Source organism: Helianthus annuus, chromosome 15 (genome assembly GCF_002127325.2).
Source record: "Helianthus annuus cultivar XRQ/B chromosome 15, HanXRQr2.0-SUNRISE, whole genome shotgun sequence".
NCBI classification, from domain to species: Eukaryota; Viridiplantae; Streptophyta; class Magnoliopsida; order Asterales; family Asteraceae; genus Helianthus; species Helianthus annuus.
This window is the reverse complement of record NC_035447.2, coordinates 59517808-59535644: the sequence shown is the minus strand read 5'-3', so window position 1 is coordinate 59535644 and position 17837 is coordinate 59517808. Positions and strand designations below refer to the sequence as shown.

At 36.8% G+C, this 17837-nt stretch overlaps 3 protein-coding genes across 3 annotated transcripts; 2 read left to right on the top strand and 1 right to left on the bottom strand.

Annotated features, from left to right (window-relative positions):
• Positions 1 to 691: 691 nt before the first annotated feature.
• On the top strand, positions 692 to 6041 carry LOC110911811 (potassium channel KAT3). The gene is made up of 11 exons (XM_022156461.2): positions 692 to 1026; positions 1214 to 1429; positions 1515 to 1670; positions 1756 to 1813; positions 1971 to 2288; positions 2365 to 2604; positions 2899 to 2997; positions 3079 to 3111; positions 3181 to 3366; positions 4757 to 5387; positions 5783 to 6041. The coding sequence occupies exons 1-11, from the start codon at positions 854 to 856 to the stop codon at positions 5893 to 5895; spliced, it is 2223 nt and encodes a 740-aa protein (XP_022012153.1). The 5' UTR covers positions 692 to 853; the 3' UTR covers positions 5896 to 6041.
• On the bottom strand, positions 5974 to 12856 carry LOC110911812 (mannosyl-oligosaccharide 1,2-alpha-mannosidase MNS3). The gene is made up of 6 exons (XM_022156462.2): positions 12507 to 12856; positions 9427 to 10343; positions 8380 to 8632; positions 7477 to 7674; positions 6735 to 6883; positions 5974 to 6648 (listed from the first exon to the last, which is right to left on the bottom strand). The coding sequence occupies exons 1-6, from the start codon at positions 12585 to 12587 to the stop codon at positions 6387 to 6389; spliced, it is 1860 nt and encodes a 619-aa protein (XP_022012154.1). The 5' UTR covers positions 12588 to 12856; the 3' UTR covers positions 5974 to 6386.
• A 2294-nt stretch (positions 12857 to 15150) lies between these two features.
• LOC110913829 (threonine synthase, chloroplastic) lies at positions 15151 to 15978 on the top strand (the record flags this gene model as incomplete). Its single annotated transcript, XM_022158647.2, has 1 exon — positions 15151 to 15978. A coding segment is annotated over one exon (828 nt), but the record flags the coding sequence as incomplete, so codon positions are not given.
• Positions 15979 to 17837: the final 1859 nt, after the last annotated feature.

The window sequence follows — 17837 nt, the reverse complement described above, 5'->3', positions numbered from 1 at the left end:
CGACCCCTCGAGTTTTGCCTGGCTTGAAGTTGATAGCCACGAAATTCAAAAGAGATAAGTGGGGAGGGTGTATCCAAAACCAAATCACATTCTTCTTTTTTGTTTGATTCTAAGTTGGATGTATTCATCACCTCCTTTTCATTCTAACCCAAGTTTATATTCCAAACATCCCTATTTCTTAATTCTCCAAATAAGACACAAAAACCCTTTTATAAAAAAAATTAAAAAAAAATGTTTCAAAGAATTTGAGTACCTAATCATGCTCCATCACAAAAAGTATCTTATCTGATCAAACCCACCTTAGACCACAAGAAATAAAACACTAGCCAATAGCAAATGTTAGTATGATTCGGGTCAGTAAAAACGGACATAAACATGAACAAAACTACAAACGACGTTAAACAAATGGTCATGGGAGTCGATCAAGTCGATTGATGACATGTTGTAAGACTGAATATTGAAGATTATAACTTTTTAGCGAGTTGAGATGAGAGAAGCATCTTTGTTAGAAGCCGAAGACAGATTCCATTGGCCCATAAGCTTTTACATCGAGACACATGCAGCTTCGTGTATGGTCGATTTCTAGAACTTGACATGAAATTATCTCACACCTCACCAATCCTAGGACCATTTTCTCAACTGCATCATGTCCACCACTTCATTAAAGACACAAAACAAACACCCCCTCATCTTTTTCCACCAATTAAAAAGGCAAAACCCCATGAAAATCTTGTGATCATTTCACCAGCCACCATATTTGTAGTAGTATATAAACACCTTCACCAATCACCAAACGTTTTAAGTTTTAACCCGCCATGCCATCTCCCTTCTCTCTCTAACTAGTAACTACAAAATGTCGTTTTCCAACAACTTGTTAAGATGCTTGTGTATCGAGGATTGCCAAACGGGAAAGTCTACACATAGTGGCTTCTTCTCCAGTGATCTACTCCCGTCTCTAGGAGCCAACTACAACCGTTCGGTTGCTTTAAGAAAATTTATAATCAACCCTTTCGATAGACGCTACAGGTAAGCCCAAGATAAATTTTTCAGTTTTTTTGGTGACCATGAGAACCCGTTAGAGAGAACTCACGGGGCCCATCAATGATCAAACCTTTCTAACCAGTGGGACCAACAGCTTTCAAGGGGTTATTTTATTTCGGTTATGATAAACACTATTTGTATCTATACTTTCTAACGCGTTTTTCTTCTTCAGGGCATGGGAGATGTTTCTGGTCGTTTTAGTCATATACTCGGCATGGATTTCACCGTTTGACTTGGCCTTCCTTGATAAAAAAGAAGGTGCCTTACGAATCTTCGACAACATTGTCAATGGCTTCTTTGCCATTGATATCGTTCTAACTTTCTTTGTTGCGTATCTCGATAGCCAGACGTATGCTCTTGTTGATGATCACAAGAAAATAGCAGTGAGGTCATCAACGGACATTTTTTCACTTTTTATTTTCTTAAATTCATCAAACAAGTTACGAATAACAAAAAATGTTGCATGTGAACAGGTACCTGTCAACCTGGTTTATACTTGATGTGAGCTCAACCGTACCATTTCGATCTATCATCCTCCTTTGCACACATAGGAAAAGCGAGATCGGATTCAAAATACTCGGTATGCTTAGATTATGGCGTCTCAGAAGAGTTAGCTCCCTATTTGCAAGGTAACATAAAACTTTGCATATTAAAGGTGTAACATAGTATACCCAAAAATACACCAAGTGACAAAATCTGTATGGTTCAATTCAGGCTTGAGAAGGACATCAGGTTCAACTATTTCTGGATCCGTTGTACCAAGCTCGTATGGGTAAGCAACCAAACCTTTTTGGGGTGTTTCATGTTTGGATTTGCGTTTTGAAACATCATACAGTTACTTCCAAAATGTACATCCAAAGGCCCCTTTAGATGATATTACAAGAACAAGGGCAATTTAGTCCATTATTAATGTGTATATATGAATCTAGGTGACTCTCTTTGCGGTACACTGTGCGGGATGCTTTAACTACCTGATAGCCGATAGATATCCAGACCCGAATAAAACTTGGATAGGTGCAGTTTATCCAAATTTCAAAAGCGAAAGCATATGGGATAGGTACGTAACATCACTGTATTGGTCAATCGTGACTCTAACAACTACCGGTTATGGGGATCTTCACGCTGAGAATACAAGAGAAATGGTGTTCGCTATCTGCTATATGCTATTCAACTTGGGCTTGACAGCTTACCTCATCGGGAACATGACGAATCTTGTCGTTCATTGGACTGGAAACACGAGAGATTTTGTAAGTTATCTTAGTGACAGTAACCATTTTACTCAAAGTCGTGAATTCTACTTCTGAGACAAATGTTTTGATGTAGAGGGATAAAGTCACTGCGGCTTCAGAATTTGCGAAACGGAATCATCTTCCAGCACAGATTAGAGAGCAAATACTGTCTCACATCTGTTTAGATTACAAAACACGCGGGTTAAAACAGCAAGATACGTTAAACTGTCTGCCGAAAGCCATCCGTGCAAGCATTTCACGCCACCTCTTTTACCCGGTTGTGCAAAACGTCCATTTGTTTTGCGGCATTTCCCATGAATGCCTTTTCCAGCTGGTAAATCATGTTCATTATTTAATAATAGTATCAATGCATAGGGTGGGGTTCTAGAGTGAACACTAGTGTATTTGCGAACTGAGTGAACAAATCCTGGCCATTGATCTACACACGTGTATGGCCAGGATCTCATCATCAAATCGTAAAATACACTAGTGTATTTCAACATCAAATCCTGGCCATTGATCTACACACGTGTATGGCCAGGATTAGTTCACTCAGTTCGCAAGCTACACTAGTGTTCACTCAGTTCGCAAGCTACATGGTTAATGATTGTACTGTATTGTGAAAAAGGTTTCCGAAATGGAAGCCGAGTATTTTCCACCAAAGGAAGTCGTGATTCTACAAAATGAGATTCCGACAAATTTGTACATACTGGTTACTGGAGCGGTGGTAAGTGAACCTACATACATATTTGCATGAATAGCATCTCAAATCTTCTATTAACTTTGGTAATCCATTTTCCAATGGCAGGATATAATTGCACAAAAAGACGGACAGGATCAGGTATCGTATTCCTATTGGTCAGTTCGGAAAACAAGAAAACAACCTTGGTACTGAAATGTTAACTTGCAGATCATAGGAAAGGTTGTGTCGGGAGAAATGTTTGGAGAGTCGGGAGTTTTATATAACACACCTCAGTCGTTCACATTCCAAACAAGTGAAATTTCTCAGATGTTGCGGCTGGATGGTTCTGCGTTACTCCGGACTATTCACACGAATACACAAGACGGGTTTGTTATCATGAATAATTTTTACAAGGTATTGTTCTTCCCATGCATGAATTATTGACGTAGAGGACTAGAGGTAGCAATCGAAAAGGTTGATTTGATCCGCAAAAAATCCATTTCTTATTTTTTTAGAGTAAAATGCCATTTTCATCCTAGAGGTTTGGCCAGTTTTGCGACTTTCGTCCAAAGGTTTGTTTTTCCGCATCTGGATTCAAAAAGTTTGAAATCTTGGCATTTTCATTCGTTAACTCCCATTTTTCTCTGTTAAGTCAGGAGTATTTCCGTATTTTTGTTAACTTAAAGGGCAATTCAGTAATTTTCACTTTATGTAAAAAGACAGAATACCCCTGAAAAAAAAACGAATTGCCCTTTAAGTTAACAAAAAAGAAATAAATACCCCTGACTTAACGGAGAAAAATTGATGGAGTAAACGACCCGAATGAAAATGGCAAGATTTCAAACCTTTTGGATCCAGATGCGGAAAAACAATTCTTTGGACGAAAGTCACAAAACTGGCCAAACCTCAGAGACGAAAACGGCATTTTACTCTTTTTTTATAAACAACTAATGCATTAAATATGATTACCAAAATAGTGTTATTACAAGAAAAATCGAAATCCTTGAATAAAACGATTTAGGATGTTGTATGTACAGTACACTTTGGGCGACTTTCAAATTCCTTCGACTCATTTGACTAGGGCTGCAAACGAAGCGAACGAACACGAACATGGCCTTGTTCGTGTTCGTTTGTTAAGAAATATATGTGTTCGCAAACCGTTCACGAACACTTATCGAACGAGATTTTATGTTCGTGTTCGTTTGTTAAGGAAATGAACTTGTTCATGTTCGTTTGTGTTTGTTTGTTAATCTTAGGCAACGAACAAAAACAAACGTTGACGAACACAAATAAGCACAAACTAATGTTCATGAACACAAACGGAAATAAACGAACACAAACAATCGTTCATAAATAGAATATATAATACACTGACACTTATTAGATATTTAATTTGTCGGAATTTTGAAGTATTTAAATACATATAAAAACTAAAAACACTAATTAATTATCGAACACATTACCGAACGTTCACGAACATAAACGAACGAACATCACCTCTGTTCATGTATGTTCATTTAACTAAGCGAACGAAATTTCTTGTTCGTGTTTGTTTGTTTAATAAACGAACGAACACAAACGAACTTCCCGCCGAACGGTTCATGAACTGTTCGCCGAACGTTTGGTTCGTTTGCAGCCCTACATTTGACCATTTCCCTTTCTAGCTAAACTTGTTTACTTGACCCGTTTGGAATTAATCACAAGTTCATGGGTTGAAATTGCCAATTTTAAATTGAGGTCATATATTTTTTACTTTAATATGGATCTAAGATATATGTACACATTTGTGTTTGTTCATTTGCAGAAACTGAAAGGACTAGAAAGAATTGGAAACGGAGAACTATCTATGGAGAATTATTTAACTGATGTGCATAATTATCGGGATGAAAATCAGGTTACATGGGAACCAAGTGAAGTAGATTATTCAAATTCAGGTGATATAATCAAGCAAGAACGGATAAACAATCCTATATCAAATAAGAATGAAACGAATGTCAACATACCAGCAGACGAAGGTCAAACCGCTCTTCATGTTGCAGTAAACAAAGGCCATTTAGAAATGGTAAGGCTTCTTCTAGAAGGAGGAGCAAATGTAAACAAGCCTGACGTAAGCGGGTGCACACCAAAATCGCTAGCTAAACAGCAAGAAAACAAAAGTGTGTATGACCTTCTATTACGTCATGAAAATAAGAGGAATGAACACAAGATAGAATTCATCAAGCATGAAAGTATAAATAGTACACAGACAAATCGATACTTACCAACAACAAACAATGACCCTTCATGTAGTCGCAGCTGTCATCCTGATGGAAAAGCTAAGAAACCGATGAAACGGGTCACCATTCATGCAAACTTCCGGAAGAACACTTTGGAGAAACAGCTTCCGAAGCTCATAGTCCTACCAGATTCATTAGAAGAATTATTCATCATTGCAGGTAAGCTATATATCATATTTGTTAATGGCAAATAGCGATAAGGTACCTATACGCTACATAGTGAATAGCGATAAATAGCGGACGCTATTTTATAAATAGCAATACACCAGGAAAAAAATTTAAAATTTTATATGTATATTATACAAAAATACCATGGTATATACGCTATTTTATAGCTATGTTTAATCGCTATCTTATATTTATTAAAAAAAACTGAAATCCCGCCATTTATCGCTACATGCCCTGTAGCGACCTTCGGCCTATACGCTACGCTACTCGCTATAGCGATCATAGCGACCGCTATAGACAACTATGCAGCCTAAACTTGATGTGCAATTCTATTGTTTTCATGAGATTATGTCACTTACTGATGCCTTCTCTTCATCACTCTGCAGGTCAAAAGTTTGGAGGCCGAAATTTTGCGAAAGTGTTGAACTCAGAGAGTGCAGAAGTAGATGATTTGAGTGTCATCAAAGATGAGGACCACTTGTTTTTTTCTTCCGAATGATTGTTAATGTAGGGATTACAATGTCACCTAGGGAGTATGAGAAGCAGTGTAATAGAAATTAAGAGAGATTAGAACAGGTAGCTTCAACAAGTTTCTATTCAATTGAATTAAAATCTAACAAAAGATCGACAAATTGATTAGAATGATGGGCTTTTGACGGTAACCATATCCGACTCAATAATCTTAACTTAGTACAACAAGAGATGTTCTATGATTCTATCTACTTTTTTTCACTCGGTAATTAAAACGACAGATAAACAGATGTAATGGTAATACATATTTGAAGGTGAAACAAATGCATCAAAGGGTTCAAAATGTTTGTGTAGTTGAGTATCAATTTGGTCATATCCTTCACTTCAAGATGAAAACTCGAACCATGTACACCTACATCACCGTTTCATGATGTACGCGCGTAAATCCTCTTGGTTATCCAGGTATTTTGTATAATATAGATGGTTTACGTTTATCAGCTGCGGAAACTTGAAAGAGAATCATTCCGTTTGGTGGTCTTTTGTAATAATAGGAATAGGATGAGCTTCGGTGTTAAACACAAACTCTGTTAACGGGATAACGTTACTGTCGCTAAATAGTAAATACAAATACTTGAGGGTTTCACCCAAGAAAAACGTTTCCATTTTGTCTCTTCGTCTAGGAGGAAGCACGGTAACATCATCCAGAGAACTGTAACCACCGGACTCCACCTTTGTGTACTTCTCAAACGCCTCAAAGATTGACCAACCCCATTCACGATATCTGCAATTAAAAAATATTAACAAATATCAAAATAACAAGATACTTAACTTACAGTATGATCCCAAAAAATAAGGGTTGAAACATACTTTGAATCTTCTGTTATACGGTATAGGATGAACAATGATTCTACGGTCTCGGGACGCAAAAGGTTGTGGCGATCAGCGTGTTTAATTACAATGTCGTGTATATACTCGGAACTCTTGTTTCCTCCATCAAGACCATTCTCCGAATAGCTCTGGTTGAAGTAGAAGCAGAAAAAATAACAGTTAAAAAAATATTAGGAAAAAATATAATTGTATATACTCTTAAATTGCATGGTCGGTGGGGTTTCTTACCGGCCATGCCACCCCCTTAACTTTCTGGGTTTTACATATTTAGCCCTTTCAATTTCTAAAAGGTTTGTAAAATGTTGCTTTGGTCCCCTCATGTTTCTAAAGTTTCAGGTTTAACCCTGGTACATTTTTACTTCAAAAAACTAATTTCTTACATTCTTAATTTTTATGTACTTTTCGGTATAAATTCGAGTTTGTCTACGTTTTGACATTAATTTTATCGGAGACTGAGCCACAAGTCAAATATAATACGTTTTTCTTGTTTAATTTTATGTACATTTCAAGGTTGTCTACATTTCGACGTAAATTTTGTTTGGAAACGAGTCGGGTCAAACATAACACGTCTTCATTCGACGGTATAAATATGAGTTACTCAATGTTTCGTCGTAAATTTAGTCCGGAAACGAGTTAGGCCGATTGTAGTTTATACTTTATCACAACAGGTACGGCAACGCGCGGCTGGTACAAAAACTAGTAAGTATGAAAAACAACAAACCTCGGAATTGAAATAAGCAATCTCGGGAGCCAACCCAGTGGATGTGACGGCATACATCTCGAAACAAGTTTTAGCCAGATCTTCGGCTAGCTTTAGGTTTTCAAGGTCTTCAAAAGTCAGCAAATTTTCTTCCATAGCCTTTGCTTTGGTAATGCCGTTGGTGGCTCCAAGTGCAAGAGTGCCAGGTAAGAAGCACACCTAAACATGTGAGATCATTAATATATAGTACAGTCGATTAACTTTATAATGCTCAGCTTTTATGTACACAGACATGTCAAGAATGCTAACAACAAAAAATAGAACTCATTACTCCAAGCATATTTTGGTTAAACACTTTAGAGTAAAACGCCATTTTCGTCCCTAAGGTTTGGCCAGTTTTGCGACTTTCGTCCAAAGGTTTGGTTTTCCGCATCTTGATCCAAAAGATTTGAAATCTTGCCATTTTCATCTGGCCCGTTAACTCCATCCGTTTTTCTCTGTTAATTCAGGGGTATTTACGTCTTTTTTGCTAACTTAAAGGGCAATTCGGTCTTGCTGCCCTTTTAAGTTAGCAAAAAAGACAAAAATACCGCTCACTTAACGGAGAAAAACGGATGGAGTTAACGGGCCGGATGAAAATGGCAAGATTTTTTACCTTTTGGATCCAGATGAGGAAAAACAAACCTTTGGACGAAAGTCGCAAAATTGACCAAACCTCAGGGACGAAAATGTCATTTTACTCAAAACTTTATTTTCCACAGTTTCTCTTTGTTTAGACAAGGTTCTGAGAATTAGATAGTGAAAAACCCTTGACAGTGTAAAAGAAACAGAAAGTGAAGAAACAAATTTCCTTTGTTTGAACAACGTGCATAATCTATTGTGACAAAATGACAAATGACCAGCAGAAGACAATATACAACTTACCAAATGATCCATTTTGGGGCTAAACCCACCGTCAATCCCATCAGGCAACTCCCCAACGAAAACAAGCCCGTTGGGCTTTGATTTTCTAACAAGATGACGTTTGACGCCTTTTACGGCTTCTACATACATGTCATGCAAATATGTCCGATTACTCTGTCTCTGCTGTAGCCACACTTTGATCAAGTATTCATAATAGCTGTCACCTCGAGAACCTAATCTAATATTGTTTCCAGAAAATTCACCAGACGTAGGGCTGGCATTTAAGAAAAATCAACCAATATATTCAGTTAAGTTGGCATGTGAATTGGTTCATAATCAAGAAAAAGCAATTAGCATTAGGCCTGTAAACGAACCGAACGTTCATGAAGTATTCGTGAACTTGTTCGGCAGGAAGTTCGTTTATGTTCGTTTATTTAATAAACGAACGAACATGAACACAAATTTTTTGTACATTTAGTTAAACGAACGAACATGAACACTCGTTTTGTTCGTTCATTTATGTTCGTGGTCGTTTGTTTATATTCGTTCATTTGTGTTTGTTTATTTACATTTGTTTATGTTTGTTCGTTTATGTTCGTTTCAATTTAAATACATAAGTAGTTATATCTATATAAATTTAAACATAAAAGGAACTTTTTAACTACTTACATAGATATAAATAATCGGTAATTGGGCTTTCTAGTAATAAAAATTGGTTTTCCAATGAAATTTATCGTAATTAATCACTAATTTATATAAAAATTTACTTTCTGTTCGTTTATGTTTTAGTAAAGTATGTTCATTTGTGTTCATTTATGTTAATTTGTATTTGTTTATTGTTTGTTAAATTATGTTCGTTTACGTTCGTGAACTGTTCATTTAGGTTTTAAACGAACGAACATAAACAAAAATGCTCATTTTCTTAATAAACGAACATGAACAAAAAAATGTGTTCGGTTTATCGGTTATATGTTTGTGTCCGGTTAAAGTTAAACGAACAAACACAAACATGCCTTTGTTCGTGTACATTCGGTTCATTTACAGGCCTAATTAGCATAGAGTTCATACCTAATGTAGATGGGAACAAGCCCTTCAGATTTCGGAAGAGTCTTCATATGTTCCAAAACCTTCATTGCTTCAATGCTGTACTTCGGATCACCAGTAAGAAAACTAAGATAATTATACTCAAGTTGTAAAGTGGTAGCTTCTGAGGTACTGCTGAGTCCATCAGGAGCAGCGTGTGCAGTGCGCTCATGCAAAACCACATCACTAAACGGAATAGCGGTTGGACTAGAAGTGAATCCCGTTAAAAGACGATCAGCCAAGTTTTTAGCGTTTTCTAAGTAGACAGATGGTTTGGGTCCCTTGTTTGTAGGATTTGAGTTACTCAGATGATACGAACTTAAAAGACCACCAACAACACGTATGGTGGTTTCGAATAGATTAACTTGACCTTTATGAGATATTCTTTCGGGAAGATGTTTTTCAACCCATGAACCTGCTTCGGAAACGACATCATCAAGTCCCATTATCATGGCTGTATCTAATGCATCGACAACCGTAGCCCCTAGACCTCCTAGACCGTCAACGCCTCTCTTGCTTAACGGCATAAGTTCATCGTAACCCATTGCGTAGTTTTTGTAACCGGACCACGCGTGGATAAACGCCTTCTTAACGCTTTCTTGCTTACTTGTCCATTCAGATGCGATAGATTTATTGTTACTTTCGTCAGGTGACAATCTAGGTGGAAGCCTAGGTGGCTTTCTCCAGAATCTTCTAACTCCAATGCCACCGTATATGATGGAGTTATTACCTTTGTGGGTCCCGAAACTAGATACATGATTGGTTATAGAATGTATAGGACTTGCATGAGTGAGCATAAGATATGTCAAACCGCATATCATTAACAAGGCAAGAAACTTTCCTGTGCTACAAGCCATACATTCACGCTTCATCTTTTTGGTGAAAAAAGTATGTGAAATAACCTGCACAATAAGGGATAACCATTGGTAATCAAAACTACAAAAAAAAACAAAATTTAAATAAAAATAAAAATCAAACCTACTTTGTCCATTATTGCATGTTTTTGTTCTGAATATGTATATTAAAAAACACAAATAACATCCTTGACAAATTTGAAGTAATATGGTCGCTATGTACAAGTAAGAGCATGAACTAAATTTTAGCATGTATGTATTTACATATTTAGTGTATGGATTATGAGAGTACTTTTCTTCTCTTATTATTTGGATATATACAAACATGTAGACATACATAAATGCATCAAAGTAGAGTCCCTGAATCCTGGTATCCATATATCATGATTATATCCATACAACAGTAGTACCACAATATTGCGCGCATCAGCCTTTTGCAGCTTGTCTCTTCAAAAACAAGTAAAAGGGTACGTTCCACTCAACACTATCATCAATCTCCGTCTTCCAATCAATTTGTTTAAAAATTTTTCGCTTGCACAGTGTCAAGATCCATCTTTAATCATTCTAACACACCATCTAGTAAAAGTGGCTTTGGTGGCCAAAAGCTACTGTCTTTATGATACTTCGGTTATATGGGAACTTCTTACCACCAGCAACAAGATACACAAACTGAGATGATGAACCATTTTCAGACCTATTTCAGGTTCCTGACTGTATTTTCTTATAAATGCAGCCTTACAGACAACAGTCTCTTCGCCTGATCTACATGAAAGAAATTAACACTCGTACCATCCTCAGCAAGGCAGGCAAGGTAGCTTATGAGTTACAACTGCCTGCTTTATCTAAACTCCATCCTAACTGTCATGTTTCATTTTACCATGGAAAGATGTGCATTTATACCTCAGCAGGTCAGATGATTGACAACAGAATAAGCAACTGATTTCAACCCAACATCATTAAAAATTAAGCCTTTGTGGAACAAATTCAATACAGGTTTTCCATATTTCTCCCATGCGATTAGCACTGACCAACAGGACACTACATCGATAAACCATCAAACATACCTACCAAAGGGCTTGTAACCTAGTGGTATCAAGGTGTTACAAGAAGTGTAACCTAGTGACTTGGCTTAAAAAGGCGCGCCTATGGCACACTTAAGCGCAAAGAGACCTTAGGCGCAAAGAGCTGCGCCTTGTGTGACATAAGGCGAGCTATGTACAAAAAGAGCCCAAAAAGAGAGCTTTTTTGGAAAAAAAATCCCACTGAGGCGCGCACTTCTTGTACAGAAGGAGGTTTTGTGCTTTAAAGTGTTATACATGTAGCTAAAATTGTTGTACATATAAGTGATATATACATTAAATCATAAATAAACCTTATTTATAACTATATTTTGGGTAAGGGGTGCTAAAAACTTATAGGATATACAGAAAAAAAAAAACTATACAAAGCACCTTGCCCCTCGCGTCGAAAAGCCCTCCGCTTTTGCGATTTGCGCTTTGCGCTTTGATGTTAGACCTCGTCGCTTTTGTGTGCTTCGCGCTTTTTAAAACCAAGCCTAGTGATTAGAGAAAGAAATATTTCTGTGACTACCATCACTATATTTATTTCGCTTTATACATCACAAGAATGCTTACTTTGTGTGGCAGGAAGTGAAATTAAATCTACCAATCCAATTTGGATTGATCATTCACAATAATAACATGAAGATCCGGAACTCTACTCATAAATCCACAATCATAGGTAAATTACTCAATCCACCAAACTCACAGCTTAAACACCAAATTCCTACCGCATTCCGAACAAAACACCAACAGCTCAAACAAATACACACAAAACTATGAATAAGCATTTATTGCCTAGCACCACTACCACACCAAACTTGATACCGACCTAACACCATCTGTACCACTACCAGTATTCATTTATCATATAGGTTTCACTATCTTCAATAACACTGCTACCTACAACTACAGTATCCAGTTTATACTTTCACTCATTTTCGGTTTCCATACGGCCGATCTCATCCCTACTAGTCTATCTAACAGAATTTTCAAAAAACTACAACCGAGATCTAACAAATTACACTCAAATCACCATAACATATTCAATTTCAATCAAATTTGAACCTAAAACATGAAAAACCGATTGCTATCCGAAATAACCGCTGAAAATTAGGCGAAAACTTAGATCGAGCTAACAAAGAAAGCGTACCTGAAACAAGGATCGTCGACGAAACTTGGCGTTATCGTATTGAACGTCTTTCATGGAGTACGGAAGAGTTTTGGAAGACATTAGACCGATCGGAAAATTGGTGACGGAGATGAGCTAGGGTTTTAGATTCCAGATCTGTGTGTAGGTAGAGGTTAGAGAGAGAAAGTGTCTAATCTAGAGAGAGAGTATATTTGGAGGATGTTTGGTTGACTTTTTTTGTGGGAAGTCAACGGGGAGAGTTGGAAGATGGTGGATCTGAATTTCCGATCACTGCATGACTTGTAACCGACTGGTTGTTCTGGTTCGGTTCCGGTTGAGGTCATCAAGGGAATATTTTTATATGGGCATTGTGTTAATTGTGTTAACTAGATTTATCACCTGTCGTCAGAACAAATACTGAAGTTAGGGTGTGTTAGTGTGAAGAAATTAGATATAATGTAAAACATAGAAAAAATAATAACTAAATTGATTTAGGATCTCGTACGTTGTAACGAACCTATTAAACGGAAAAAAATAGACGATGTAAAAACGTTGAACCACACACGTACGTTGAGCCTTGTTGACTCGCAAAATCTAGTACGAAGCGTAAAACAAAACGTTAAAACGTTGAACCACACACACAATCATAAAAAAAAAATACTAAGTAGTTATATTATTTAGAAAAAATACATAACATCCTAAAAATTTAAAAAAAACTACTTATTAAATCCTAAAAAATTAAAAAAAAAAGTAGTTAATAAATCCTAAAAGAAATTACAAAGTTCTATAAATATTAAAGTGGGGAACCCACTTAAATTCCGGATTCCCGTCGTGCCTCCACTCGATCTTCGCGATTTCCATTCAATCTTTGTGGCTTAGGTCCCCCCGTAGGGACACGGTTGAAACAAACTTTAAACCGATCCAGCTTCAGTTTTAGTTCACGCCACTTGTGTTGGCAGACGTTTAAATTGTGGCGATTGTTACCAACGTGTTGTTGGTATTGTTGGAACGCTTGTCTCCAATATGCGGTTTGACCGCGTTGTAACGTACGTTGTGCATCGACGATTAAAGTGAGAAGCGCGATCTCCTCCTCCTCCGTGCAGTGCACCATTTTCGGTTTTGTTGTTTGGTTGAAAAAAATTGAAACTTTGGTGAGGTTGGTTGAAGAATTTTGTAAACATTTGTAGGTGTGTGGGGGATTTATAGGTAAAAAGTTGTAAGTTTTTTTTTGAAAATTTTGATTTTTACCATTGAAACCGCCAAGCCCAACGGTTGTGGCTAACGGTCAAAATTGAACATCCAATCCTAGCTAGCCAGCTCACCCCGCCCCCGTCCCCCGCCCCACGTCGGGCTTCAAAGTGACGCTGGCTGGGCAACGCCAAACCCAACGCTAGCACGAAGTGGGTTAGCCAGCGTTGCCTGGCTTCCCCCTCCCAACCAACGCCCCCACTCCCCGCAGTCGAACATGCGATGCGTACGATATTAAATGACGCATGTTATAAAATTCAAACCCTAATCGCGGATGTACAAAATATAACATGTGTGATTAGGGTTTATCCCATGCATGATTTTCTGATTAGTTCATGTGTGATTATATAATTTCTTCATACATGATTATATGATTTGTTCATACGTGATTATGTGGTTGTGTTCATGCGTAATTAGGGTTTGAATTTTATAACATGCGTGATTTAATATCCTATGCATCGCACATTAACGACTATTGTGCGTTAACCTTCCACTATTGTTTTAAACTTTTGATTAATCTTATCCTTATCTTACATGTCAATCTAGATAACATTTCATGTTAGTCCAAATCGACCCAACACATTTTGGCTTGTTACCCAACCCACCTAAACAACCCATTTTTGCTACCTCTAAGCAAGTGGGACAACCAACCTCGAGTGTCTTAGAGACTTTATCGACCTCAAGCATAAAGTATATTATGTAAAGTTAATATCAACTCAAGCACACCAACACAGTATTTCCTTGAATTCCCAAAGGTTCAAACACATGCAAAGCTAAAGTTCCATATTTGGAGTCCACTTTGGAGTTTGGAAGCTTATGTTTGAATTAGGGGTGGCAACAAAAACCCAACCATGATATTTTGGGTTATTTTGGGCCTTTTTAAAAAATGAAATAAGTTATAATGGGCTGAGAATTTAGTCTAGATGGGTTAGAATGGGTTTTAAAATACTCATTTAAATTCTAACATGGGCTAGGATGGGTTTTTCACTATCCAACCTAAAACACATCAGACTTCATACGGGAGTTGTGTGACGCTTTTGAATCCCCTTCGTGGATTAAACTCTAAATCACCATCTTCGTCTATTTCAAACCTCGTCATCACGTGACTCGGTCTTCCTTCCTTCTTTCATCACCATATTAAACGTTAACACCCTCTCTACTATGCACAATCAACCTTTGAAGACGCATTTTTAGCTGTTTACAGGTAATTCTGCAACAACCATTTGCGTTTCTTGATTGTGTGATTGTAGTTCTTGTAACTAAATGAAGAAATTGCACTTTCGTTGCCTTTTAATTGAAGTTTTCTGATGGTGAAAATGTTGAAATTGCTATGGTTTAGAAAATATGGTTTCATGCCCACCAAGTGTTTGATGATTTGCTTACTCGGTTGTGACGTTTGGATTGACATGTTTTTGTTTTCGTTGCCTCTGCTGGTATCCCCAGCATTGTTTTCTTGCCTGCTGATAAGATTTCCATGGCGCAATTGGTGCAGCCGATTGCCAACGGGGCGTTTGTGTTGAGCTTGGATACCGATTTTGACGGGTGTATGCGGTTGGTTAGGAAAGTGACGTCTGAATTGCCGACTTATTTGGCGAATAGTTTGAATAGTCTGAGGTTAGAAGGGCAGAAAACGGCTGCGATTGAGATCTTGCAGCAGTTTGATTGGGAAGTACCCGATTGGGTGATTGTTCCGGGTGGGAATTTGGGGAACATATACGCGTTTTACAAAGGGTTTCACATGTGCAAAGAGTTGGGAATAGTTGATAGGATTCCGAGACTTGTGTGTGCTCAAGCTGCAAACGCGAACCCGCTTTATTTACATTTTCAATCCGGGTGGGAGGATTTTAGTCCTGTGAAGGCGAAAACGACTTTTGCATCCGCTATCCAGATTGGTGATCCGGTTTCTATAGATCGGGCTGTGTACGCGCTCAAGAATTCGAATGGGATTGTTGAGGAGGCTACTGAAGAGGAACTGATGGATGCGATGGCGCAAGCGGATGCAACGGGGATGTTTATTTGTCCGCATACTGGTGTTGCGTTGACGGCTTTGGTTAAGCTTAGGAATAGTGGTGTGATAAAGCCTACTGATAGGGCGGTTGTGGTGAGTACTGCACATGGGTTGAAGTTTACGCAGTCGAAGATTGATTATCACTCTAAAGCAATCCCGGAAATGGCTTGTAAGTTGGCTAATCCGCCGGTGAATGTGAAGGCGGATTTTGGGTCGGTTATGGATGTTTTTTTTTGAATTTTTTGATTTTTTTGAATTTTTTTATTTTTTTTTTGAATTTTTTGATTTTTTTTATTTTTTTTTTATTTTTTGATTTTTTTTGAATTTTTTTGAATTTTTTTGAATTTTTTTATTTATTTTTATTTTTTTGATTTTTTTGAATTTTTTTTGAATTTTTTTGATTTTTTTTGAATTTTTTTTATTTTTTGGAAAAAACCTATCTTGACCTAAACCCATTCTAACCCATCTCTTAATAAACCCATCTTAACCCAAACCCATTCTAACCCATGCCCATCCTAACCCATTACCCAAACCTACCCAACCCACCCATTTTGCCACCCCTAGTTTGAATACCCAACATGGAAGCCCAAAAACTCCACCAGACAAGGGAGAAGATGTACATTAAAAAAGCCACTTTGTATTGATGATGCCCAATGCAATTTGGGTCACGAACTAAATAACATTTGACTTTGTAAAAAAGATTAAACTTCTCACACATAATACCTGACACGGATCTCAAAACATTACACTCGTGTCGTGATACATGAAGTTATCTCGAACGTGGATCTTGCCTGATGCGTGAATTTGGTTGCAACTCAACATTCACATTTTTCTTTATAAGTATTTCTATAACTACAACCGACTATCAATGTTTTCGAATAATGGAGTAACTCTAGGTTTCAAACAAGTTAATATAAAACATAAAAATATTGACGAGTATGTTGGTTGAGTTATAATACAAAGTATTTAAAAATAAGAAGGGTAAGAAGCCACCAGAGAGTGACAAGTGTCCTATGAGTAATTAAATGAAAAGGGTAATTTTGTCTACAAGAGGAAAGAGAATATGCGCATGCAAGTCACATGTTATTTCTCCCTCAATTTTTAAACGTCCGTAACTTTTTTATACATCATTTGTTTTTAAAAAAAATTATACCATAAAATCGAGCGTTTTTTTATCTTTAATATGAGTACCATATTGTTATATTATTAAAAAAAAATCAAAAACCCAGTTGCATATTACACAATGGACATGATGTAAAACACAATGTAAAGTAGATCAAAAACACAATCAATGACAACAGATAAAGACACAATGAACAACATACTAAAACGCAATGACCATAACGTATAACACAATGGCGATAACATATAACACAATAAGTATCAGACTAAATAAAAACACAATTGATGACAACAGATAAAAGACACAATTAATAACAGCAGATAAAAGACACAATGGAGAGCAGATGAAGACACAATGGAAAACAAACTAAAAACACAATACACAACAAACTAAAACACAATGAACAAAGATAATAAAAAAATTGAACAGATTATTAAAACACAATGGACAACATATTAAAACACAATAAATAAATATTAAACACAATGACCTGAATTAATAACACAATTTATAGAAAACCCAGATATAACACCATCTTCATTGTGTCGTATATTGTGTTATAGGTTCTTATAAAAACGCAATGGATAAAACCCAAATTAACATGTGTTATAGGTTTTGATAATAACACAATGAACATGATGTAAAACACAATGTAAAGTAGATCAAAAACACAATCAATAACAACTAGATAAAGACACAATGGACAACATACTAAAACACAATGACCATAACGTATAACACAATGACGATAACATATAACACAATAAGTATCAGACCAAATAAAAACACAATTGATGACAACAGATAAAAGACACAATTAATGACAACAGATAAAAGACACAATGGAGAGCAGATGAAGACACAATGGAAAACAAACCAAAAACACAATACACAACAAACTAAAACACAATGAACAAAGATAATAAAAAAATTGAACAAATAATTAAAACACAATGGACAACATATTAAAACA